At 42.1% G+C, this 26,873-nt stretch overlaps 2 protein-coding genes across 2 annotated transcripts; both read right to left on the bottom strand.

The window, feature by feature from the left end:
- Nucleotides 1-2,353: 2,353 nt before the first annotated feature.
- On the bottom strand, nt 2,354-6,008 carry LOC115120653 (C-type lectin domain family 4 member E-like). Its single transcript, XM_065003244.1, has 5 exons — nt 5,795-6,008; nt 5,558-5,656; nt 4,607-4,761; nt 2,734-2,834; nt 2,354-2,616 (listed from the first exon to the last, which is right to left on the bottom strand). Exons 1-5 carry the CDS (start codon nt 5,916-5,918, stop codon nt 2,466-2,468), a joined length of 630 nt encoding a protein of 209 aa, XP_064859316.1. The 5' UTR covers nt 5,919-6,008; the 3' UTR covers nt 2,354-2,465.
- Nucleotides 6,009-9,314: 3,306 nt separating this feature from the next.
- On the bottom strand, nt 9,315-26,608 carry LOC115119054 (sodium/potassium-transporting ATPase subunit alpha-1). The gene is made up of 21 exons (XM_065003634.1): nt 26,451-26,608; nt 26,077-26,202; nt 23,497-23,556; nt 22,015-22,218; nt 21,779-21,892; nt 21,555-21,689; nt 21,345-21,462; nt 18,945-19,213; nt 18,352-18,795; nt 16,653-16,845; nt 16,363-16,538; nt 16,133-16,269; nt 15,826-15,976; nt 15,087-15,255; nt 14,837-14,991; nt 14,531-14,654; nt 14,039-14,184; nt 13,609-13,742; nt 13,315-13,416; nt 9,656-9,747; nt 9,315-9,447 (listed from the first exon to the last, which is right to left on the bottom strand). The coding sequence occupies exons 1-21, from the start codon at nt 26,460-26,462 to the stop codon at nt 9,419-9,421; spliced, it is 3,090 nt and encodes a 1,029-aa protein (XP_064859706.1). The 5' UTR covers nt 26,463-26,608; the 3' UTR covers nt 9,315-9,418.
- Nucleotides 26,609-26,873: the final 265 nt, after the last annotated feature.

Below are 26,873 nucleotides of genomic sequence, written 5' to 3' on the forward strand. Positions count from 1 at the left end.
TGTGTGGGGTGGAGTGTGGGTGTGGGGAGGAGTGTGGGTGTGGGGAGGAGTGTGTGTGTGTGTGTGTGGGGAGGAGTGTGTGGGTGTGGGGAGGAGTGTGTGGGTGTGGAGAGGAGTGTGGGTGTGGGGAGGAGTGTGGGTGTGGGGAGGAGTGTGGGGAGAGGAGTGGGTGTGGGGAGGAGTGGGTCGGTGTGGGTGGAGAGGAGTGGGTGTGGGGAGGAGTGTGGGTGTGGGGAGGAGTGTGGGGAGGAGTGGGTCGGTGTGGGTGGAGAGGAGTGGGTGTGGGGAGGAGTGTGCTCCAGGGGTGTTGGTTGTTCATTTGACCCATGTTATTGCATAAATATTATATAGTTTGTTATTCCTTTATATCAATGCTGTTGATATGAAGTTAGACATGATGTAGGATAGATAAGCTGTGTTTTCCCCATGGTATTGTCTACAGTTTTTATAATAATGTATAGTCATTTGCATTTCTATAAGTGAATTGAAGTTTCTCTAGACCTTGTTCTCAGATGAATGTTCTACCATAGATGGCTAGTGTGGTAGCTAATCAACGCTTGTCTTTTAAAATCTGAGCACATGACAATGCTCTATCCATGTTCTTCTGAGTGTCCCACATCAAATGTAGGCCTATACAACATGGAATGGAATATGTATACCCTATAAAATGTAACATAAAAAAAATACATTGGTCAATGAACAGTGGCTGCTGAGTGAATAAGGTCAATATTGTTTGTGAATGGAGATTGTTTTTGTATGAACTAAGTGGATAAAAAAAATATCTTTATGAACAAAGATTTTAATGAGAACATACAGCATGGTTGCATCGTGAAATCAACATCAAAGCTGTGCACTGTTCCCATTGGAAGTATAACATACAAGGGATGGATACAATAGTTTTATTTTAGAAGTAAATGGGGTGACTGAAGAAATACTTTTGGTCTAAACTAGATACAGGGCTAGGATTTGTTTGTGGTTTTTAAATCCAAATTAAAGCAGTCAAGCGTGTTATTTTGTGTCCGATTTCTGTCATTTATTTGATTCAGTACTGTGTCGGGTATATTATCTTCCCTGGTGGAGTTATGCTGGTACTACTTTTTCTACTTTTCTGGTCAAAAGTAGGGGATAGGGTGCTATTTCACTGACCAGGACCCATAGGGCTCTGGTCAAAAGTAGTGCACTATATAGGTGATAGGGCACAATTTTGGACTCACAAAAACACATAAACAAGCATTTAAAGAGACTACTACATCTGGTCCTGCAAACAGACCACTCTGGGACAATGCTGATTGTGTAGTTTGTGTCCACAGTATTAAGTTAAAGGTAGGCTCTTTTATTACTACTGGTAAATATAACATTGTTAATACGTTTTCAGTTGTGATGAGAAATGTGCAGTGTAATGTATATCTCTTGGAAAAATAATGTACACGTTCCAAAGCTTAGATGCTGCTAACGCTTGACAGATCTTAAAACGCCTGGAAAGGTATTTAAAGTATCAGCTAACCACATCATACGGTATGTTACAGCAATTTGTCAGTCGACGACACATTCAATGACGTGGCACGCAACTATTGGTTGTTGCGTCGCCTCGCCTTAGCTGTGGAACAGGACCTAAGATTTCTACTTCACTGTATATATAGATATCCTATGAAATTACTAGATGGGCTCTGTCATGATACTGCAAAGTTCCAAACGGGGGCCAAATGGCAGCCATCTTGGTCAGGGAGAAATCCAAAACCAGTCGAATTGAAATGAATGGCAGTAGAGGCATACAGTAGGTGATGCATTTCCTGCTTTTACTTCAGCAAGAAAATAAAAGTAAGGCATATCAGAAGTTGTGTAATGGAATTATAGTCAATCTAAAATATTGCAATATAATTATAAATACATTTAATACAGGTTTAATACCAATTTTATGAATAAATAGCCTCCCAAATATATGTAAACAGACCATACATGTTTTCTTGGAAAGCTGTGAGTGCTATTATATGATACAATATCAGTACTTGTTGCATTTACAACTTGTCTAAGTCCTATCATCAACTCATTTCAGCCAGTGTATTGCTGTGGATTGAATGTTGGCATATTGGCAGTTCATTTGAAAAAATGTATTGAATCATTCCTCTAAAACTGGCTGGCTAGCTGTCCTGTAGGTTTTCATTTTACTTTACTAAAGTAGTACACCTGATTCTATTACTTAGCTGGTTTATAAACTGAACCAGTTTAATTACAACTGGGGTTGAAACGAAAACCTACATGAGGGAGTAGCTCTCCTGGAACAGGGTTGGCCAGCCCTGGCATAGATAAATAAAGGAGAATAACCATTACTCATATTGACCACTAGAAGCTGCTATAAAACCGAAAATCAACTTTATTGTGACAATATCACAAGCATAATATGGCATGACAAGTTTATGGTGTGTGTGTGTTGTTGTTTGAGAGTAGACAATGTTGTAATGGTATTGTTAAGAAAAAAACACCTCACAAATCCATTCCAATGTCAAGTCACACCTAAAGTAATTCCATGCGCGTAGAGGAATATTTTGTACACCTCCATACATCATAGCACAGTCCTTCTCTCCAGTGGCAGAATCAGGTTCTGACCACCACCAGAACCTACAGGGTAAACACCAGTCATACAGTTAGACTCTATGGTAAAAACATCATCCTGAAAAATATCAATGTTTTCTACTTTAATCAGAGCCTTTTTATAAGAGTAGTTGTATATATTACGCTTTGGTGAGTGGTGTGCCGTCCACCCATTTCCAGGTCCCCTGTGTCCCTCTGTCCGTCAGACCAATCCAGATCCATCGATCAAATGTAGTGAGAAATACCTTTGTTGAGAAAGATATACAGTACCAGTCAAAAGTTTGGACACACTTACTCATTCAAGGGTTTTTCTTTATGTTTACTATTTTCTACATTATAGAATAATAGTGAAGACATCAAAACTATGAAATAACACATATGGAATTATGTAGTAACCAAAAAAGTGTTAAAACGTAACCACCCTTTGCCTTTTTTTGTCCATTAAAATAACATCATATTGATCAGAAATACAGGGTGGACATTGTTAATGTAAATTACTATTGGAATCGGCAGATTTTTAATGGAATATCTGAGAGGCCCATTATCAGCAACCATCACTCCTATGTTCCAATGGCACATTGTGCTAGCTAATCCAAGTTTATAATTTTAAAAGGCTAACTGATCATTAGAAAACCCTTTTGCAATTATATTAGCACAGCTGAAAAATATTGTTCTGATTAAAGCAATAAAACTGGCCTTCTTTAGACTAGTCGAGTATCTGGAGCATCAGCATTTGTGGGTTCGATTACAGGCTCAAAAAGGCCAGAAACAAATCGCTTTCTTCTGAAACTCGCCAGTCTATTATTGTTCTGAGAAATTAAGGCTGTTCCATGCGAGAAATTGCCAAGAAACTAGATCTCGTACAATGTTGTGTACTACTCCCTTCACAGAAGAGCGCAAACTGTCTCTAACCAGAATAAAAAGAGGAGTGGGAGGCCCCGGTGCACAACTGAGCTGAGGACAAGTACTGTGGCTTGCGAAGATATTCACCCCTTGGCATTTTCCCTATTTTGTTGCCTTACAACCTGGAATTAAAATAGATTTTTGGGGGGTTGTATCATTTAATTTACATGACATGCCTACAACTTTGAAGATTAAAAATATTTTTTATTGTGAAACAAATAAGAAATAAGACATAAAAACCGAAAACTTGAGCATGCAGAACTATTTCAACCCCCCCACCCCCTCCTGGGTCAATACTTTGTAGAGCCACCTCTATCTATCTCTTTTCATTTTGAATTGCTTTATTGGCATGACATAACAATATACATATTGCCAAAGCTTACGTTGGAAATGGAATGATTCATTGACTATATTAACATCAATGACAATCAGTAGCAAAAATAACCAATGGTGGGGGGTTGAGGTTGTATTTAAAAATGGAAATCAGTAAGAAAATAAACATACATACAATGGACAATAGCGTTAACAGTAACAACACAATGGCATAGAAGACAAGCGCAGGTTGGTTGATCTCATGGCAGGCAGCAATGTAGTGCCCTGCCAACCCACAGTTCTCTGCATTCCCCCCAACAGGATGGGAAGCTTCTTGTCATCTGAGGTCTTGAAAGACTTCAGTTTTGATTTCAAAGTGATTTAACAACTGTCACGACTTCCACCGAAGTCGTTTCCTCTCCTTGTTCGGGCGGTGTTCGACGGTCGGCGTCACCAGTCTTCTAGCCATCGCCGATCCACTTTTCATTTTCCATTTGTTTTGTCTTGTTTTCCTACACACCTGGTTTCCATTTCCCTCATTAAGTGTTGTGTATTTAACCCCCTGTCCCCCCCTGTCCTTGTGTGGAATTTGGAATTGTTTGTTTGTAAGTGCTCGTTCACTATGTTACTGGTGCGCGTCGGGTTTTGTACCCATGTAGGTGCTTTTTTTATTGCAGTTGGTTTTGAAATGAAAATGCTCCAGCTATTACCTATTTCTGCTCTCCTGTGTCTGACTTCACTGCCACCAGTTCCGCAACCCTTACAACAACATATGTTTTCCCTCGAATACACTCTCTCTTACCTGTTCATCTTCGCTGTTTACGATCACCAGGTCTGCTCCTCTGTTCAGACAGTCCTGTCTGGCATAATCCCAGGTGTTCATCTCAGTAGAGATGTAGTAACAGCTGCAGCCAAACCTCTGCCATCCTTCGGTGCAGGTTTTCGCTGTTAACTGAACTTGAACAACACATTGCATTGCAATACAATCAATCCATTTCAGAACCTATACATCTAGTTATCTTTATTATGTTAGAAATATTATTATTTAAGCCGAGGCTACGAATACAGGGTTTTCGCCCTTGCCCCTGTCCTACCCTTTAAAGATAATTTCTCAAATGTTAATGATCCGAATCACGCTCTGCGCATATGTTGTACATGTAACGGATGTGAAAAAATGAAATTGCTAGACAAACTGTTTGTGTCATACTTATGTTTGCAATGGCCTACTGTTCCAACAGACAAAGACCTACGTTTGTTCAAGCTGTTATGTGTACAAGCGGCAGTGGAGTCACCGAGCAGCAATTGAACGCAGGTAGGCTAGTGGATCTCGCATGCGCAGAGATCTCCGTATTTTTTAGCAACAGCAAATTGGGTTCCAGAAATTCCAGAACTGCAGTAGCTCCATATTATTTATTGATGTTTATTACATAGGAACATATGATTATTTTTATATTTTTTAAACTAACAGATCTGTTGTTGAACATATTAGCAGCATATCCAGAGACCAAAAAGGTGAACAGAAAAACACAGTTATTTACAAGGTGAAATCACAATGAATTTAATCAATATTCTACAAAGAAAATAAATATACTCATTGACCAGAAAGCAAATTCTTAAGATTGTCTTTGTCAGTCTATAGGTTGGCAATGTGAACGTAATCTAAAAACAAATGAAGCAATGGTTGCTTTCTAAACCATTTCATACTTGTTACCTAGAAATAAATGATAAGCACAATTGTACTTGTCAAACTTACAGGAGACTGACAGGCCTATGATCCCAGCCAGTAGAACACACAGCAGCCCCAGACACACTGCAGCAACTAGGAAGCGTCTCTTCCCTGAGCTATCAGAACCTGACCAGAGAAGGACTTTATATTAACTACAGTAATATGAACTGTCTGAATATAATATAAGGGATTATACGTACGTGTGTGCGCGCGTTGTGTGTGCGCGTGTGTGCGTGTGTGCGTGTGCATGCGCGCCCCCCTTACCTGAGTAGCCAGGTTGTGGTGTGCTTCTTGGGGTCACTTCATTCCCAGTCTGGTAGTAAGTAGACATATCTGGAGATTCACACATGGACTCTTCAAAGACATTGTTATGGTTGTCCCTGGACATCTCCACAGTTACCACGGTCTCTGTAAGCTATTTGTGACGATGGACAGGGAACTATCATACCAGGAAGATCCATAGAGGGAAAATGGAAAACAAAGGCTATCTGTTGACATATTAATATCGTACGTAACAAGCAAACTCAGGGCGTTTCCAGAACTCCTTTAACAAACAGATTCTTGTTGGATGGGACAGAGTCAATGAAGACGTCAAGTGGACACATGGTCTGGTGGTGTGGGGGCTGTGCTTTGATTTGATGGTCGTGGGAACAGACCAGACACGGAATTAAACATATTACACGTTTATTACAAGACTATAAAATAGTTATTACAAGTTGCAGGGACTCATGTGGATAAGCATGAAAGGCTGTATACAAACTCCTAAATTCAGGAGCTTACTTAAAGGGATTGTTCACCCAAATGACTAAAGTACACACTGGTTTCCTTCCCCTGTAAGCAGTCTATGACAAGGTATGACAGCAATCTATGCTTTGGTTTCCAGTCGCTAACCAGTTGCTAACGCTTTTGCATTTCTGGCACAAATCTCATTCAAGTCATGGTCAAACATTAGCATTTGGAAACAGTGCCAGGGGTAATGAACCAAAACATGGATGGCTGTCATACCTTGTCCATGGACTGCTTACAGGGTAAGGAAACCAGGATGTTATTTTGCAATTTGAGTGAACTATCCCTTTAATGCACCTAGTTGCAGGTTTTAATTTAGGTTAGGATAAGAGCGTCTGCTAAATGACTTAAATGTAAATGTAAATGTTAGGTACACAATGGATAGATTCCGTGGAGAGATATCACACATCACTCAGTTAGTTTAGTTGAACACAGCAAACAGTGAACCAGGCCCACAGGCAAATACAATATAACTGCAGAAAGTAAAGCTCAATAGACAAATATTAGCTTCCCCTTCAAATGCACAGACAGATTATAATACATCTAAACAAACCAATCACCGCTTGTGCATTCTACTTTACTGGCCTCCAAGCTGTCACACCAAGGAAGCAAACAACTATAGTCTTTACTTTACTCTTAGTTTATCAAAATGCTCATCTAACAATTCACTAAAAACTCAACTGTTCCAGTTGGCAGCTTGGCGTCCAGCAGCAGCTTCTCCCTGATCCAGCTTGTGTCCAGAGCACACAATGTGCTCTACTTTTATAGGAAGGGGAACAGGTCTGCTTAATCACTTCGTTAACCTGAAAGTAACCAGACAAAGGGAATCTACCCAGGGGTATATTCAATGCAATAGCAACACAGGGCTATCTTCACCCTGATACACTCCCCCTGTCCTTTCAGCTTCCTGCAGATTTGTTTACTCAGTACATCAACATGTTCAGGAGCTCCAGGACTACAAACATGGGTCATTATAATGTCCATACAATAGATTTTACACTTCACGCTTGCTCCAAGTGGATATTGAGGGTTGGGTAGGCTTAACCAGTGAGGACGCAATGGCAAAAGACACCACCGGGGCTCTCGTCTCTCTTAATGAATCCGATTGGTCGAGGAGTTTTTGAGTGACAGCTGGTTGAACCACTGAAAAGGTCCTTGATTATCTTTTGGGACCCATGTAGGAGATCAACAGGCAAATATGAGCATTTGATATTGTGTTCATACTGTATGTAACTTGATAACAAAGACTGACTGTCAAAGATAATAAAGTAACTTGATTGGTGATACAGTAAACTCCTGATCCAGTGTGCTGAATGTAATGATGGTTCGTGACTGTTGAGAATCTTTGCACTAAATCGAAGCAGTTAAGAAGAATATACTTGAGTGACATCACTTCCAGTCTTGTCAACTTGAACTGTTAGAGCCTTATTTCCTGCACAAACCTTCAAAATAGTCGACAGGTCTACCATCTCTTCTGTCTGGTACTACAGTGGGGGCCTAAAATTATTGACACCCTTGATGAGCAATAATGACAGTGTAAAATAAATAATTAAAATACTGAGCTATATTGTATGCTCAAAAAAATTGCACAATTATATTATTTCATACTAATACAATTGCTCAGAGAAATATATTTTGTTTAACAAGTAATGTTTATTTTTCTCAAAAAGGTAAGGGTCAAAATGATTGACACCCCTGAAGATTCTACCCAATAAAGCAGTCCAAAGTATTTTTGACTACTTTATAGTATTTGGTCCCATATTCTTAGCATGCAATGACAACATCAAGCTTGTGACTCTACAAACTTGTTGGATGCATATGCAGTTCGTTTAGGTTGTGTTATAGATGATTTTGTGCCCAATAGAAATGAATGGTAAATAATGTATTGTGTCATTTTGGAGTCACTTTTATTGCAAATAAGAATAAAACATGTTTCTAAACACTTCTACATTCATGTGGGTGCTACCATGGTTACGGATAATCCTTGTTGTTTACAAAGTGCGTGACAAATAAAATGTGATTTTGTGTATTTTTCTCTCTGTTCTAGAAACCACTATCACATAGAATTTCACTCGTCCACTTCCTGGCTGATATGTGTGTGTGTGTGTGTGTGTGTGTGTGTCTTGAGTGTAGTAATAATGTGTGAACTGTGTATCTGTCTCTATTGATCCAGTATCCCTACACATATGGTACTCGAACTGACCCTGTATATAGTATGCTTACTTACTTTGTGTTCTATCTTCTTTCTTCTTTTGATGTATTGTGTGTTTTTGTTCTACCTTGTTATTTTTAGTATTACATTGTTATTGATTAATGCATTGCTGGGGTTAGAGCTTGAAGGAAAGGCATTTTAATGTACTTGTGCATGTGACATTAAAAATGTGAAACTACCGGTCATTTCCGTCCTCTAACCGGGATGTTGGGACAGTTGTACCTATAATCTAAACCAGCACCTTCATCAGAGACCACCACATGGTGACACTCTTTTTCACAGTTTGTTTCACACACACTGACTACATTTTACAAGTTCGTATAGGCTAATAACCAGTTATTCTCATGTTTAGGTAGCCTAAAGGAAAACAGTGACATTTTGAAGAAAGACAAGCATTTAGGAGTAATGATGAATCCAGACACTTCCACCGTGTTTTTCGGATAGGACTACATCAAACAAAACACAGAACCATTTGATTGAAGCATTTTCTAATGTAAGGACAGACGGATGGACCTAAAGGCATTTCCCAGGGATAGGCTACTGTTGACATCGTGACCTGTTGTCTTTGCTGTTCATTTCAGATCGATCCGTGTTGGATAAAGCTACAGGACCCAACGTTTTTTAGGGTGGTCTGGTGTTGGATGTGCGATGGTCCTATTTCGTGTTTGATGATACCCCGTAATAAGACGACGCAATCTGACTCCATAAAGATGAATAGTAAAGTGCAACCGAGACTCTTAAGGAGCTACAGGAACAGACTATCAAGAAAGGTCAGAGAATTGTCTATCAAAGGCAAATGGGTTTAATATCATTGTAAAAATGAATGATTGCATTACAAGGCAATACTGCAGCAGAGTGACATTGAGTGATCCTGGGACGGCCTCTTTGTCTCAATAGTATGTCTCTTGGTACACCCAACCTGAAAGAAGAGACAATTCCCGAGAGAAGAAACAAATTAGTTCGAGTTCATCTTGCCCCACTGCAAATCTCCACGAGACAAATGATAAAATACCGCACTCCCAATCTTACATGTCATTGTCATGTTCTTGTACAATAATTGACAGTGACGGCCAATTGTGGGCGTTAAGTTAAAAACTTGTTGTCGTCTGTAGACCCTGGGCACTTACCTCCTGAGTTCCGTCGCATGATGTATTTTCTAACCTCATCATAGATGAAGATGAGCAGGGTGTAGGGAAAGGCACATACCCACCAGAAAGGCCTGAGGAAAAAGACAAGGAAATAGAAAAGAAAAATATTTGAGGTAAAAGTGAATGAAAGACAAGTGGAAAGAGGGAAGGAAAATGAAAAATAGAATAAATTGAGCGTAAATCTGGGAGCTGCATTTTCTCTCTTGGTTGGGTAGTAAACCCCATTACACTGGAGCTGTACTTTCTCTCTTGGTTGGGTAGTAAACCCCACTACACTGGAGCTGTACTTTCTCTCTTGGTTGGGCAGTAAACCCCATTACACTGGAGCTGTACTTTCTCTCTTGGTTGGGCAGTAAACCCCATTACACTGGAGCTGTACTTTCACTCTTGGTTGGGCAGTAAACCCCATTACACTGGAGCTGTACTTTCTCTCTTGGTTGGGCAGTAAACCCCATTACACTGGAGCTGTACTTTCTCTCTTGGTTGGGCAGTAAACCCCATTACACTGGAGATGTACTTTCTCTCTTGGTTGGGTAGTAAACCCCATTACACTGGAGCTGTACTTTCTCTCTTGGTTGGGCAGTAAACCCCATTACACTGGAGCTGTACTTTCTCTCTTGGTTGGGCAGTAAACCCCATTACACTGGAGCTGTACTTTCTCTCTTGGTTGGGTAGTAAACCCCATTACACTGGAGCTGTACTTTTTCTCTTGGTTGGGCAGTAAACCCCACTACACTGGAGCTGTACTTTCTCTCTTGGTTGGGCAGTAAACCCCACTACATTGGAGCTGTACTTTCTCTCTTGGTTGGGTAGTAAACCCCATTACACTGGAGCTGTACTTTCTCTCTTGGTTGGGCAGTAAACCCCATTACACTGGAGCTGTACTTTCTCTCTTGGTTGGGCAGTAAACCCCATTACACTGGAGCTGTACTTTCTCTCTTGGTTGGGCAGTAAACCCCATTACACTGGAGCTGTACTTTCTCTATTGGTTGGGCAGTAAACACCATTACACTGGAGATGTACTTTCTCTCTTGGTTGGGTAGTAAACCCCATTACACTGGAGCTGTACTTTCTCTCTTGGTTGGGCAGTAAACCCCATTACACTGGAGCTGTACTTTCTCTCTTGGTTGGGCAGTAAACCCCATTACATTACACTGGAGCTGTACTTTCTCTCTTGGTTGGGTAGTAAACCCCATTACACTGGAGCTGTACTTTCTCTCTTGGTTGGGCAGTAAACCCCATTACACTGGAGCTGTACTTTCTCTCTTGGTTGGGCAGTAAACCCCATTACACTGGAGCTGTACTTTCTCTCTTGGTTGGGCAGTAAACCCCATTACACTGGAGATGTACTTTCTCTCTTGGTTGGGTAGTAAACCCCATTACACTGGAGCTGTACTTTCTCTCTTGGTTGGGCAGTAAACCCCATTACACTGGAGCTGTACTTTCTCTCTTGGTTGGGCAGTAAACACCATTACACTGGAGCTGTACTTTCTCTCTTGGTTGGGTAGTAAACCCCATTACACTGGAGCTGTACTTTCTCTCTTGGTTGGGCAGTAAACCCCATTACACTGGAGCTGTACTTTCTCTCTTGGTTGGGTAGTAAACCCCATTACACTGGAGCTGTACTTTCTCTCTTGGTTGGGCAGTAAACCCCATTACACTGGAGCTGTACTTTCTCTCTTGGTTGGGCAGTAAACCCCACTACACTGGAGCTGTACTTTCCCTCTTGGTTGGGCAGTAAACCCCATTACACTGGAGCTGTACTTTCTCTCTTGGTTGGGCAGTAAACCCCACTACACTGGAGCTGTACTTTCTCTCTTGGTTGGGTAGTAAACCCCATTACACTGGAGCTGTACTTTCTCTCTTGGTTGGGCAGTAAACCCCATTACACTGGAGCTGTACTTTCTCTCTTGGTTGGGTAGTAAACCCCATTACACTGGAGCTGTACTTTCTCTCTTGGTTGGGCAGTAAACCCCATTACACTGGAGCTGTACTTTCTCTCTTGGTTGGGCAGTAAACCCCACTACACTGGAGCTGTACTTTCCCTCTTGGTTGGGCAGTAAACCCCACTACACTGGAGCTGTACTTTCTCTCTTGGTTGGGTAGTAAACCCCATTACACTGGAGCTGTACTTTCTCTCTTGGTTGGGCAGTAAACCCCATTACACTGGAGCTGTACTTTCTCTCTTGGTTGGGCAGTAAACCCCACTACACTGGAGCTGTACTTTCTCTCTTGGTTGGGCAGTAAAACCCCATTACACTGGAGCTGTACTTTCTCTCTTGGTTGGGCAGTAAACCCCATTACACTGGAGCTGTACTTTCTCTCTTGGTTGGGCAGTAAACCCCATTACACTGGAGCTGTACTTTCTCTCTTGGTTGGGCAGTAAACCCCATTACACTGGAGCTGTACTTTCTCTCTTGGTTGGGCAGTAAACCCCATTACACTGGAGATGTACTTTCTCTCTTGGTTGGGTAGTAAACCCCATTACACTGGAGCTGTACTTTCTCTCTTGGTTGGGCAGTAAACCCCATTACACTGGAGCTGTACTTTCTCTCTTGGTTGGGCGGTAAACCCCATTACACTGGAGCTGTACTGTCTCTCTTGGTTGGGTAGTAAACCCCATTACACTGGAGCTGTACTTTCTCTCTTGGTCAGTAAACCCCATTACACTGGGCAGTAAACCCCATTACACTGGAGCTGTACTTTCTCTCTTGGTTGGGCAGTAAACCCCACTACACTGGAGCTGTACTTTCCCTCTTGGTTGGGCAGTAAACCCCATTACACTGGAGCTGCATTTTCTATCTTGGTTGGGCAGTAAACCCCACTACACTGGAGCTGTACTTTCTCTCTTGGTTGGGCAGTAAACCCCACTACACTGGAGCTGCATTTTCTCTCTTGGTTGGGCAGTAAACCCCACTACACTGGAGCTGCATTTTCTCTCTTGGTTGGGCAGTAAACCCCACTACACTGGAGCTGTACTTTCTCTCTTGGTTGGGCAGTAAACCCCATTACACTGGAGCTGTACTTTCTCTCTTGGTTGGGTAGTAAACCCCATTACACTGGAGCTGTACTTTCTCTCTTGGTTGGGCAGTAAACCCCATTACACTGGAGCTGTACTTTCTCTCTTGGTTGGGCAGTAAACCCCATTACACTGGAGCTGTACTTTCTCTCTTGGTTGGGCAGTAAACCCAATTACACTGGAGATGTACTTTCTCTCTTGGTTGGGTAGTAAACCCCATTACACTGGAGCTGTACTTTCTCTCTTGGTTGGGCAGTAAACCCCATTACACTGGAGCTGTACTTTCTCTCTTGGTTGGGCAGTAAACCCCATTACACTGGAGCTGTACTTTCTCTCTTGGTTGGGCAGTAAACCCCATTACACTGGAGCTGTACTTTCTCTCTTGGTTGGGTAGTAAACCCCATTACACTGGAGCTGTACTTTCTCTCTTGGTTGGGCAGTAAACCCCATTACACTGGAGCTAGCTAGTGAGCCCTAACTGATCCTGTGAGACCGCAGTAGTTTCCGCCCTTTATAATATCCACCCATTTTCCACCTCATCTTTTAAAACAGAGGGTGACCTTTGTTCCAAGTTGGTATACAGAAGAGCATAATATAATGTGAAGGGTCTATTGCTCACTTGAGTGGGTACATTCTGATGGCAACGTCCATTCCAGGGCAGTAGGACAGGAAGAGAGCCAGGGCGGATTCTGAACAAAGTCCGAAGATGAGAACACGGTTCCTGAGGTGGGAGGAAAAACAAATTCATTTTGATGGATTTAAAACCAACAGGGTGGATATTGATTTTTGAAGTGAGTCGCAGGGCCGTATGAACGTGTGTGTGTGTGTGTGTGTGTGTGTGTGTGTGTGTGTGTGTGTGTATGAATGTGTGTGTCTTAGGACCCAGACCACTGAGATCGATGTGTGTACTTACTTCATTAGTCCCTGCTGAAAGAAGGAGTTCTTCCTGGTCTTACAGACGATCAAAACGGCCCACTGTGCAATCACAACAGCGGCGAAGTACGCTGTGTGGCAGGTGAACTCAATTATCTTTCTGCTCTCATATGTCTGAAGGATAAGGGGAGAGAGAGAGAGGGGGAGAGAGAGAGAGAGAGAGAGGGGAGAGAGAGAGAGAGTGAGAGGGGGAGCAAGAGGGGGAGAGAGAGAGAGGGGAGAGAGAGAGAGAGAGCGAGAGGGGGGAGGGGGAGCAAGAGGGGGGAGAGAGGGGGAGAGAGAGGGGGGAGAGAGGGGGGGGAGCAATGCCATCATTGACTTGAATGGAGATGCCCTTTCTATTCATTCTATTTCTATGAATCCGTTAGTAAGATGACAGCAAAAAGGCAGAGCAGTGTTTGTGTACTCACCCACTGCTGGCCGTAGCTGTCCTCCAAGTCGTTGATATACTGGTTTTCCCAGTCCAAACGGATTCCTAGCAAGTCCATGGGATAGAACCCGTTCTCAGCCATGATTACAAAGTATGTGAAGAAGCCGGCTGCGGCCAGCATCACTCCTGTGAAGAGGAAAAAGGAGGAGAGCATTTGGTAACACTTTATTTGGATAGTCTGTAGAGCATCCACAGATGGACTATCTACAGACTAACATCAGTAACATTTCACCTAACTATCTACTAACCCTAGTCCTAACCATAACTTTACCTTACCCTAACCATGGCAAGCAGTTGCTAATCAACTGATAGTCTGTTGATAGTATGATGTTTTGTTGATAATACAGATGGACTATCCTAATAAAGTGTGACCAAGTATTTTGTCAGTGAAGACACATTGATCAGATTGTAAATGTGCTATGAAACAGACTGGTCAACATACAACTCATAAAGGCCTAAACAGACGCCTTACCAAATTGACCATAGGCCACACTAATGAGTCTCTCGTTCACCAGTCGGTCTGTTTTGGGGTTCCGTGGCTGTCTCTTCATGATGTCGTTCTCAGCTTGTTCATAGGCCAGGGAGATAGCGGGGATCTTGAAGGTAACAATGGGAAAAGATCACCCGAATTAGAAACATATCGTTGGTCACTTCGATGTTTGTGAAAATGTCTTCTGAACAACCTCTGAAATGACCACGGACATTGTTCGTGGTGATGCACCAGAACACATGATCAGATTGTTCACTAAAGAGGAATATCCACATCTGAAAGACCCACCATGTCAGTTCCCAGGTCGATGCAGAGGATGGTGACGGTCCCTAGGGCCAGTGGAATGTTGGCGAGGAGCAAGAAGAGGAAGGGGGTCATCTCTGGAATTTTACTGGACAGGGTGTAGGTGATGGACTTCTTCAAGTTGTCAAAGATCAGACGGCCTGGGGGGAAATAGAGGATGGACGGGATAGTCAGGGTGATGACAGAAGGATGGAAAGACACAGCAGATTGATATTCATCGCAGAGCTCCTCATACCCTCTTCAACACCAGTCACGATGGAGGCAAAGTTGTCATCCAGGAGGATCATGTCTGCAGCCTGCTTGGAGACGTCAGATCCAGCGATACCCATAGCAACACCGATGTCAGCTTTCCTCAGAGCAGGGGAATCGTTCACACCATCGCCTGTCACAGCCACAATGGCTCCCTGTGGATAAGTAAGAGAGGTGTTTAGTAGGATCGGACCCTTTTTTCAATTTTCGCCTAAAATGACATACCGAAAATCTAACTGCCTGTAGCTCAGGACCGGAAGCAGGGATATGCATATTCTTGATACAATTATTCTAGCCCAGTCGCAATTTAGATTTTGGCCACTAGATGGCAGCATTATATGTGCAAAGTTTTAGACTGATCAAATGAACCATTGAATTTTTGTTTAAAATGTTGTATAAGACTGCCCAAATGTGCCTAATAATGGTTTAATAATATGTGCGCTATCCTCAAACAATAGCATGGTATTATTTCATTGTAATAGCTACTGTAAATTGGACAGTACAGTTAGAGTAACAAAAATGTAAGCTTTCTGCCAATATCAGATATGTCTATGTCCTGGGATATGTTATTGTTACTTACAACCTCATGCTAATCACGTTAACCTATGTTAGCTCAACCGTTCCATGGGGAACCCACCAATCCTGTAGAGGTTAAAGATCTTAGCAACGAAAGATGCAATGATCCTGACTGACTCATAAGCATTGATTCATTAACTCAATAGTACCTGACGCTGGCAACCCTCCACAATAATCAGTTTCTGCTGAGGAGAAGTTCTGGCAAACACAATCTCAGTGTGATGCATCAGGATGTCATCCAACTCTTCGGGGGTCATGTCCTTCAGCTCTCCACCGTGGACAACACAGGCCTTGGCATCTCTGCATGGCACAAAGACGGAAAGTTATAATATAAGCTAAATATAACTGGCTTGTATTTTTCACAAAACGGCTAAATATAGGTTTCTGTCACTCCTCTTTAAGTGTAGACAGTGTGATGACATACACTGAAATGTTCCCGAACAAACTGCGACATACCTTGGGTTGACCTCAGAAACTGGGATTTTCAGACGAGCAGCAATTTCCTCAACAGTCTCGTTGCCCTCAGAGATGATGCCCACACCCTTGGCAATGGCCTTCGCAGTGATGGGATGATCCCCAGTGACCATGATAACCTAAGGGAAGGACGGGAAGTTGAGTGGCCTGTTCACAGTGGCTGCTACGTGTGATGGCCGAAGAGTCTTGAGTTTACTATGGTATTGCCATACCTTGATTCCAGCACACCTGCACTTGCTCACAGCGTCAGGCACAGCAGCACGGGGAGGGTCAATCATGGACATGAGGCCAACGAAGCACAGATTCTCAGTGGGAAAGTTCACATCTTCACAGTCAAAGTCAAAGCCTTCTGGAAACTGGTCATCAGGGAGCTGGAAATGGCAGAAACCTGGAAAGGACGCAGAGGCAGAAACAACCTAGAACAAATGCTGCATGTTCAAGACTGTACATTAGCTCCCAAACCTTTGAATGAATATGTTTCCATATTGGTATGCCCTCTTACCCAGCACTCTCTCTCCCAGTCCTCCTAGCGCTTCATAGGCTTTCTGAAATGATTCCTTTATCTCGTCATCCAGAGGATGTTCTTTGCCTTGGAGCAAGATGGTGGAGCAGCTGTCCAGGATCCTCTCAGGGGCTCCCTTCATCACCAGAAGATGATTGGACTCGCCGGCCATGTTGTTATCATGAATGGAGAGCTAGTGGAAGATGAGATAACACCATGAAGAGGGTTGACTTTATTTTAAATAACTCAGAAGGGAACCAGTGAGCCTGGTAAAGTAAAGTTACGGCTACTTATTGGATATAGATACCCAGTAGCAGTTACAAGCTGACTGGATATAGATACCCAGTAGCAGTTACAAGCTGACTGGATATAGATACCCAGCAGCAGTTACAAGCTGACTGGATATAGAAACCCAGTAGCAGTTACAAGCTGACTGGATATAGATACCCAGCAGCAGTTACCCAGTAGCAGTAACAAGCTGACTGGATATAAGTAGTTACAAGCTGACTGGATATAGATACCCAGTAGCAGTTACAAGCTGACTGGATATAGATACCCAGTAGCAGTTACAAGCTGACTGGATATAGATACCCAGCAGCAGTTACAAGCTGACTGGATATAGATACCCAGTAGCAGTTACAAGCTGACTGGATAGCAGACAAGCTGACTGGATATAGATACCAGTAGCAGTAGTTACAAGCTGACTGGATATAGATACCCAGTAGCAGTTACAAGCTGACTGGATATAGATACCCAGTAGCAGTTACAAGCTGACTGGATCTAGATACCCAGTAACAGTTACAAGCTGACTGGATATAGATACCCAGTAGCAGTTACAAGCTGACTGGATATAGATACCCAGTAGCAGTTACAAGCTGACTGGATATAGATACCCAGTAGCAGTTACAAGCTGACTGGTTGTAGATACCCAGTAGCAGTAACAAGCTGACTGGATGTAGATACCCAGTAGCAGTTACAAGCTGACTGGATATAGATACCCAGTAGCAGTTACAAGCTGACTGGATGTAGATACCCAGTAGCAGTTACAAGCTGACTGGATATAGATACCCAGTAGCAGTTACAAGCTGACTGGATGTAGATACCCAGTAGCAGTTACAAGCTGACTGGATATAGATACCCAGTAGCAGTTACAAGCTGACTGGATGTAGATACCCAGTAGCAGTTACAAGCTGACTGGATGTAGATACCCAGTAGCAGTTACAAGCTGACTGGATATAGATACCCAGTAGCAGTTACAAGCTGACTGGTTGTAGATACCCAGTAGCAGTAACAAGCTGACTGGATGTAGATACCCAGTAGCAGTTACAGGCTGACTGGTTGTAGATACCCAGTAGCAGTAACAAGCTGACTGGATGTAGATACCCAGTAGCAGTTACAAGCTGACTGGATGTAGATACCCAGTAGCAGTTACAAGCTGACTGGATGTAGATACCCAGTAGCAGTTACAAGCTGACTGGATGTAGATACCCAGTAGCAGTTACAAGCTGATTGAGAAAAGCCATCCATGATTTTAAGTCCATCACACCATATTTTAGATCTCAGTAGTAAATATGTAGTAAATATTTCAGTTTTTACTCCCATAGTTTTTTTCCCATGTAAAGCACATTGTGTTGCATTCCATGTCTGTAATTTGCTGTGTAAATAAAGCTTGATTAGATTTGATTGACCACGTGGTTACCTGGTATTTGTTGGTGGAGTTGAAGGGGATCTCAACGACTTTGCTGTACTTTTCTCTCATGTCTTTGACAGACCCACAGCACAGCTCGATACACTTCAGCAGGGCAGTCTCTGAGGCATCACCGCTCACATCTCTCTTGAGGATAGGTACGTTGTTCTGTTCGGCCAGGAAGACGGCTCGGTTGCACAGGCCGGCGACTCTAGCCAGGGCAGCCCAGGTGGCAGAGCTTTTGTCGAAAGAGGTACCACTCTGGTTCTCTGTGGTGTCAGCGTCATGGATCTGGTTGTCGAACCACATGTGAGCCACAGTCATTCTGTTCTGGGTCAGGGTGCCAGTCTTGTCGGAGCAGATTGTGGAGGTGGACCCCAAGGTCTCCACAGCTTCCAGATTCTTCACCAGGCAGTTCTTCTTGGCCATACGCTTGGCAGTCAGAGTTAGACACACCTAAGATGGAAATCCATAGCAGAGGGTTAAATAATAGAAAATTAGACAAAATATGTTTTGTTGTTGTAACAAAAAACATATTTTGTCAAAGGTTGTATACATTTTTTTCATAAAGTTTTTGTTAAACATGACTTTTCATCAGCACTCACAGTTACAGTAGCCAGGAGACCCTCTGGCACATTAGCGACGATGATTCCAATGAGGAAGATGATGGATGGCAGCCATCCATAGCCCAGAATGACGGAGAGGATTAAGAAAGTCACACCGAAGAAGACGGACACACCGGTGATGATTTCAATGAAGTGATCAATTTCAATTCCGAGAGGCGTCTGCCCACTTTCCAGACTCATGGCCAACGCGGCGATACGACCCATGATAGTGTGGTCACCAGTGTTGATGACGATACCTCTGGCAGTTCCTGGAAGGGTCAAAAATTGAGTATATGGTTTAGAACAGGGTTCTCCAACTGGCGGCCCGTGTGCCGATTTTGGAACGCGGGTGGTTTTATTTTGCCTTCCCATGATTTCTGAGCAATTTTTAAAATATATATACATATAACAAAATTGTTAAAATAATATATAAAACATTATAATATATATATATATAAATACATATAATAAATATATATATTATAAAAATAAATAAATAAATAAATATATGTATATTATAATGTTTTATATATTATTTTAACAATTTTGTTATATATATAAATATGTTTTTTTTTGGGGGGTCAGGAAATCAGCTCCAGGTGATTTTAATTTGGGAAATATGTTCACAAGTATTCCCACACATAATAGAGAGACACTGTGATCATATACAACTGTAAGCAAGGTTTGAAATTATGATGTTTTAGTCAAATATGATATCTGTTTGGGCTTCTTGCAGCCAATTATGTTCTGGCTCCCTGACCAGGGATCTCATGATCTCTGAATTCTATGATTGTATGATTCTCACATTAGCATTGGTCGGCTCTTCCTCTGAGGTGACCTGGATAATGTGGGCTCAAGAAAACAAATTGATGATTTGATGATTCCTAGTTTAGAATCACAAAGAGGCAATTCAGACAATTGAACACTTTTCCTATGCCTCCCTTTCCAACCCACTTCTCAGTAGTTGGTATTCAGACTTACTTTATGGAGGCGCTTAACAAGGTTTCCTTGCGAGCACTGAATACATGTAATTAAACCTCAGAAAACACACCCACTTGGTGGCCTACCAATTCAATCAGGGAGTTTTTGTTTAATTCGTTTTTCTGTTAATTTATCTAAAGTCATCTCTTTAAATACCTGTGTACCTTATATTTGAATTTGATCGCCACAAGACTTGATTGTAGAGAATGTGTTGAGAATATAGAACGATAGAGACAAATATGTGTTTTCAAGGTTGTTTCAGAACCCACGGGTAAATTTTTAAACACTGATTTTACACATTATTTGTGTTTAGGGAATAATCATGAATCCTACTTCATGGAAAAATAAAGCCTTTATGCACAAATAAAGGTGTTTTGATTCATTTTGAAAGTTGCCACATTCAGTTAATCAATGGTAACGTTGACATTAGTCTAACCTATAATAGTTTTATAATTATAATATGGAGAATAGTATAAAATAGTATGATATAGTAAACATACCCTAATTGCCCGCACTGATCATGGAACTGTGCAAAGTGTTGCGCTGTGCGTCAAGATCCATGTATCGGTTACAGCTCCAGAATGATTTAACAGGCCTATAAACCCCCGATTTATTTTTACTACAATTTGTATTGGGCCTTCATGAAATAGTATACACTATTACTTGACCCTCAGCCACAGACACAAAGACGTGACAGCGTTTTCAGATGAATGCGAGAAAGGTAGGCTAAATCAAACGATGTGATGGTGTGATGGAATGATACGAATGTAGAGAAGGGAACGAACACTAAATATACGTGGTTATTATGTACAGTCACCAACCGATAGTGGCTAATAAAAAAACAAGAAACGTTGGAGCATATGTTTAAAACACCCTAAAGGGCACAAAGGTTACATTTGGCGCAACTCTTTACCTTGTCATCCCATTTGGCGCGTGTCTCCAAATTTAATCCCTGCAAGTTATAAGGCCATTCAATAAAAAAATCTGCATAACGGCACATATTTCATACTTCACTGTGGGGATTACTCATTTACCTAGCTCTTATCAATTAGCTCTTGTCAATTTATAAATGACAGTGCATGGAGAATGCTGTTACTTCTATCGGGGGAAAATAAAGTAGATGCTTTTCCACTTATAACCGGCATGTTTGCTCGACCTTATTAATGGTGATGGAATTATTTGGGTATTAAATCAGGGTCAGACACACCTCCGACACACTTCAATTTCTGGCGTTCCCAACATGCTTAAATTCAATGGCAGAATACAAACAGAATAGAAACAAATAAACAGTGCATAAAAAATGAATAAAGTTCAATACACGCGCTTTTAACTCCGGTCTGAATCCCCTCTTAAAATAATGAATATATACAAGTAATTTGAACTATTCAATAATTGCAGATAGTTACAAAAGGTACTTACCCTCAACACAGTTGGTAGAGAAGAAGGCAATGTTCCTGGTTTCCAGGGGGTTGTCATTGCTAAAATCGGGACTACGAGTTTGGGGCTCAGATTCACCAGTGAGAGAGGAGTTGTCCACCTGAGTGGGAAAAAATAATTGTGTCAATACAACAACGAATGAATTACATTTACGCGTCTGACACGTGACTTAATGCTTTTTTAAGTATCCACCTTGCAGCCGCTGGCAGAGACGATACGCAAATCAGCTGGTATCCTATCTCCGCCTTTCACCTCCACTATATCGCCAACCACCACTTCTTCAGTGTTGATGTTCTTCTTCTCACCGTCACGGACTACCAGAGCTTGCTACAAGGAAGATGACACAATTAACATCCGCACACGTAACTATATGATAGAGTTCTTCTCAGAGGAGTTTGAAAAGGCAGAAGTCTAACCTGCGGGACCAGGTTTTTGAAGGAGTCCATGATCTTTGAGCTCTTGGCTTCTTGGTAGTAGGAGAAACAACCGGTGATAATGACGACAACAGCGAGCACAAGGCCCAGGTACAACTGTTAAGAAGAGGCAGAATGATTATGAGAATATTGCGTTATCATTAAGTAGGAAAAGCCTTTCAGGCACTGGAGGCTTCATCTCAAATGATCTCTGAATTCTACGATTGTATGATTCTCACATTAGCATTGGTCGGCTCTTCCTCTGAGGTGACCTGGATAATGTGGGCTATGAAGCAGAGCACAGCTCCGATCCACAGCAGCATGCAGAACCCGCCAAAGAGCTGCTTGCAGAACTTCACCCACTCAGGGGTAGTGCGGGGAGGAGTCAGGGTGTTTGGGCCATCGCGAAGAAGGATCTCCTTAGCCCGAACCGAGGATAGACCCTAGGTGGGGGAAGAAAGAGAGAGGGAAAATGTAAAGCGAAGGGGAAAGGAGGAGGGAGGGAAAGAGGAAAGAGAAGGGAAAGGAGGAGGGAGGGAAGGAGGAAAGAGAAGGGAGGGAAGGAGGAAAGAGAAGGGAAAGGAGGAGGTAGGGAAGGAGGAAAGAGAAGGGAAAGGAGGAGGGAGGGAAGGAGGAAAGAGAAGGGAAAGGAGGAGGGAGGGAAGGAGGAAAGAGAAGGGAAAGGAGGAGGGAGGGAAGGAGGAAAGAGAAGGGAAAGGAGGGAAGGAGGAAAGAGAAGGGAAAGGAGGAGGGGGAAGGAGGGAAAGGGAAAGGAGGAGGGAAAGGAGGAGGGAGGGAAAGGAGGAAAGAGAAGGGAAAGGAGGAGGTAGGGAAGGAGGAAAGAGAAGGGAAAGGAGGAGGGAGGGAAGGAGGAAAGAGAAGGGAAAGGAGGAGGGAGGGAAGGGGAAGGAGGAAAGAGGAAGGGAAAGGAGGAGGGAGGGGAGGGAGGAAGGAGGAAAGAGAAGGGAAAGGAGGAGGGAGGGAAGGAGGAAAGAGAAGGGAAAGGAGGAGGGAGGGAAGGAGGAAAGAGAAGGGAAAGGAGGAGGGGGGAAGGAGGAAGAGAAGGGAAAAGAGGGGGAAGGGGAAGGAGGAAAGGAGGAGGGAGGGAAGGAGGAAAGAGAAGGGAAAGGAGGAGGGAGGGAAGGAGGAAAGAGAAGGGAAAGGAGGAGGGAGGGAAGGAGGAAAGAGAAGGGAAAGGAGGAGGGAGGGAAGGAGGAAAGAGAAGGGAAAGGAGGAGGGAGGGAAGGAGGAAAGAGAGGGAAAGGAGGAGGGAGGGAAGGAGGAAAGAGAAGGGAAAGGAGGAGGGAGGGAAGGAGGAAAGAGAAGGGAAAGGAGGAGGGAGGGAAGGAGGAAAGAGAAGGGAAAGGAGGAGGGAGGGAAGGAGGAAAGAGAAGGGAAAGGAGGAGGGAGGGAAGGAGGAAAGAGAAGGGAAAGGATGAGGGAGGGAAGGAGGAAAGAGCAAGGCACAAAGTAAGCAAAGGGATGTCACACAATCTGAAAATATATGTTTTACTCCAAACTGTGTAAACTTTAGGAAGATATAGATATGTTTCATATGTTATGATTCCGTGTTAGATAGTGATGCCATCTTGACTTAGAAGGCAGAGGAAGTTCTACCAACGCAAATTACAGTCAGCTTTCATCCTGAGGAGCTACTGATCCAACTGGTTGTTAATGTTACAAACAGAGGCACACATGAACACACATAGATATTCACTCACCCTGGCTAAGTCTGTGCCGTATTTCCTGTTAAGCTCATCCAAGGTCAACTTGTGGTCATCCTAAATCAGAGAGAGAGAGAGAGAGAGCTTGTTGTTCTTTAATCTTTCCACATTGGTAGAAGTAAACAGAACATTTAGTGATGAAACACATTTCTCCAATAGTTTGAACTGATTCTATGTATGACAAGGTCATGCAGCATAGATTTGACTCTAAACCATAGAAGAGTCATTGGTTTCTGTATGATGGATGGAATCGCTCTGATTCGTGACTGAATCCATTACTGAATGTTACCTTCTGCCCTGAATAAGTACTGCACAGTGCACGTATCCGTTTTCCTATTTCGCTACATGTAAGAAAGCAGTTTCCAACGATAGGCTACTGTTTCTCTCAAGTTTAAACACAGGCTATTGGGGTTTTAGGACTGCCCCCAAGACTCACTGCAGAGTGATAGTAAGTAAATGAAAATGCAAATGAGTGCCCAAATGCAAATCTGTAAACCAAAGAGCTTTATACAGGCTTGATAGGTTGTGTGCTGCACCTTTTCTGGCCCACAGAGACGAATAGGGTTACACTGTAAAGGGGTTGCCGTGAATTTTACAGTAACTTACAGGCAGCTAGTGGTAAGTTATTGTATTTAATATTGCCTACTGTAATATGAATAAAGTATGAAAGCAATTACTGTGTAATGACAGTCAAATATCATAGAATTTACTCTATTATACGGTTAAAAATGGACAGGTTCAGTGAAATGTGTTGTTTTACAGTTATATATACAGTTAAAGTTGGAAATGTGTGGAAAAACAGTGAATACTACTGACTAATTGGAATGAATGAAATGAATTGAGGGATAGAAGGGGTTTGTATTTCACAGTGTTTTACACGACATGGGATTGGTACAAGCAGGTTAGCTGTTAGGTAGTGCTAACACATTATAGCATATCAATAATAACCTGTTTTAGCTGTTAGGTAGTGCTAACACATTATAGCATATCAATAATAACCGACATGGGATTGGTACAAGCAGGTTAGCTGTTAGGTAGTGCTTACACATTATAGCATATCAATAATAACCTGTTTTACACAACATGGGATTGGTACAAGCAGGTTAGCTGTTAGGTAGTGCTAACACATTATAGCATATCAATAATAACCTGTTTTACACAACATGGGATTGGTACAAGCAGGTTAGCTGTTAGGTAGTGCTAACACATTATAGCATATCAATAATAACCTGTTTTACACGACATGGGATTGGTACAAGCAGGTTAGCTGTTAGGTAGTGCTTACACATTATAGCATATCAATAATAACCTGTTTTACACGACATGGGATTGGTACAAGCAGGTTAGCTGTTAGGTAGTGCTAACACATTATAGCATATCAATAATAACCATACAAGCAGGTTAGCTGTTAGGTAGTGCTAACACATTATAGCATATCAATAATAACCTGTTTTACACAACATGGGATTGGTACAAGCAGGTTAGCTGTTAGGTAGTGCTTACACATTATAGCATATCAATTCATATTTTGTGTTTCATATCATTAGCACTTCTAGAGGCCTTAACAAAGGCTTCCAAACGGTCAGCGACTACAGACCAAAATGACATGGCAAAATGCTCAACCATGAAAGGTTTAAGACTTACTGCCACTTCAGTATGTTCCCTATACATTTGAAATGGTTGGGGCGCTACTACCACACACCAGTTAAATTGGTACAACGTTCTCGATAACGGGTGCAACAAATACAGCCTCTTACAAGGCAAGCCTCTAAATATGGTAATGAGCCAGAAACAACAACACCATGCACCCACTAGTGGTCAAAACGTTTTAGGAGCTCCAACATTTTTTTTATGGTACTGAATTCTGTGGGATGGAATTACAGTACAATTTGAAATACAGCAATTCTTTCCCCGCCCAAACTACCGTATAACATTACTGCATTACTATATTATTTACTATAGTTTTTTGGTTTCATTATCTTTGACACACTTTCCTTCAGGAAACCTAATGAAAAAATACTGAAAGAAAGCATTTTCCATAACTTGTAGGTAGTAGGATTGAAGTCTGAACGGATAATTTCTCACTTATGGGTGGCTCACAATGCAATATTGGGGAATAGAATTGGCAGAGTATATGCATATTAAATACTGTTGTAGTTAATAAAGTCAAATAAGTGTAGTGTTTTTGTGGACTGTTGTGTTTTTGTGAACATTACTGTAGTATTTTCTACAGTGTTAAAAAACAAACAATAATACTGTCATATTTTCTATAGCATTCTACAGTATACTACAACATTCTACAGTAAGTACTACACATGATCGAGGGATACTACAGTGTACAGTATAGTATTCTACAGTTTCATGTAGTATTCTACAGTCAACTGTTGTCTTTTTTCATGTGGGAAAAAAATGTTTTTTCATTACAGTGTTCTATGCACCTTTGTCTTTTCTTATAGAAAACACAAACATTTTGAAGCTATGTCATTGTATATATTTGAAACAAATTGCATATGGATTCATGTGCACTGTCCATGTCATCTAATGTCATTATATGAATAAATAATCAGTTTTCCTCACCAGGTCAACTTCCTTTTTCAGGTCATCCTTATCCATCTTCTCCTTCGCTTTCTTCACCTGCTTTTCACTCTTCTTCTTTCCATCGTCCTCGGAGGTCGCCGCCAGTTTATAATCATCTTTCCCCTTCTGTATGTCAAACACACGTTAATGATGAGAAGCTGTAAACTATCAATGTGCCTCTTTGCTAATCGGGTCTAGAAATTCCATTTGGAAATGTATAAAATCCCCTTAAGAAGCAGCAAACAAACATGAAATATAGAGAAATCTTTTTTGCAAGTATATGAACTGTAAAATAACATATTTTTAGTGAAGATGAAAGAACACAAAATAAGTCTATTAAAATCCTGATAATCAAAAGTGCAATGCAGACTTACTACAAGCCCCATCCTTGCACCGCTGTCTCAATCCCAGTGGTTTTGTGAAGATCATTTATTTCCTCCTTATCCTGAGAAACTCCACCTGTTACACGTCTACACCTGCCTCTCCCCCTCTTTCTCCACGTCTCGAGGCAACCAAGAGCTCCCTGGGTAGCTAACTGAGGATTGAATATTTATATGGTTTACCTGGCCAAGGGGAGGTGCACAGGAGGAATGAATCAGATGTGTGGAGAAGGGACCGAGGATGGGAGGGGTTGGGGAGAAGGGACCGAGGATGGGAGGGGTGGTGGAGAAGGGACCGAGGATGGGAGGGGTTGGGGAGAAGGGACCGAGGATGGGAGGGGTTGTGGAGAAGGATCTGTGCCAATCTTCACCTGTACAGCTAGGTCATTTTGACCATGAGCCCCCATAACGAAAGCA

This window comes from Oncorhynchus nerka, linkage group LG18 (genome assembly GCF_034236695.1).
Source record: "Oncorhynchus nerka isolate Pitt River linkage group LG18, Oner_Uvic_2.0, whole genome shotgun sequence".
NCBI classification, from domain to species: Eukaryota; Metazoa; Chordata; class Actinopteri; order Salmoniformes; family Salmonidae; genus Oncorhynchus; species Oncorhynchus nerka.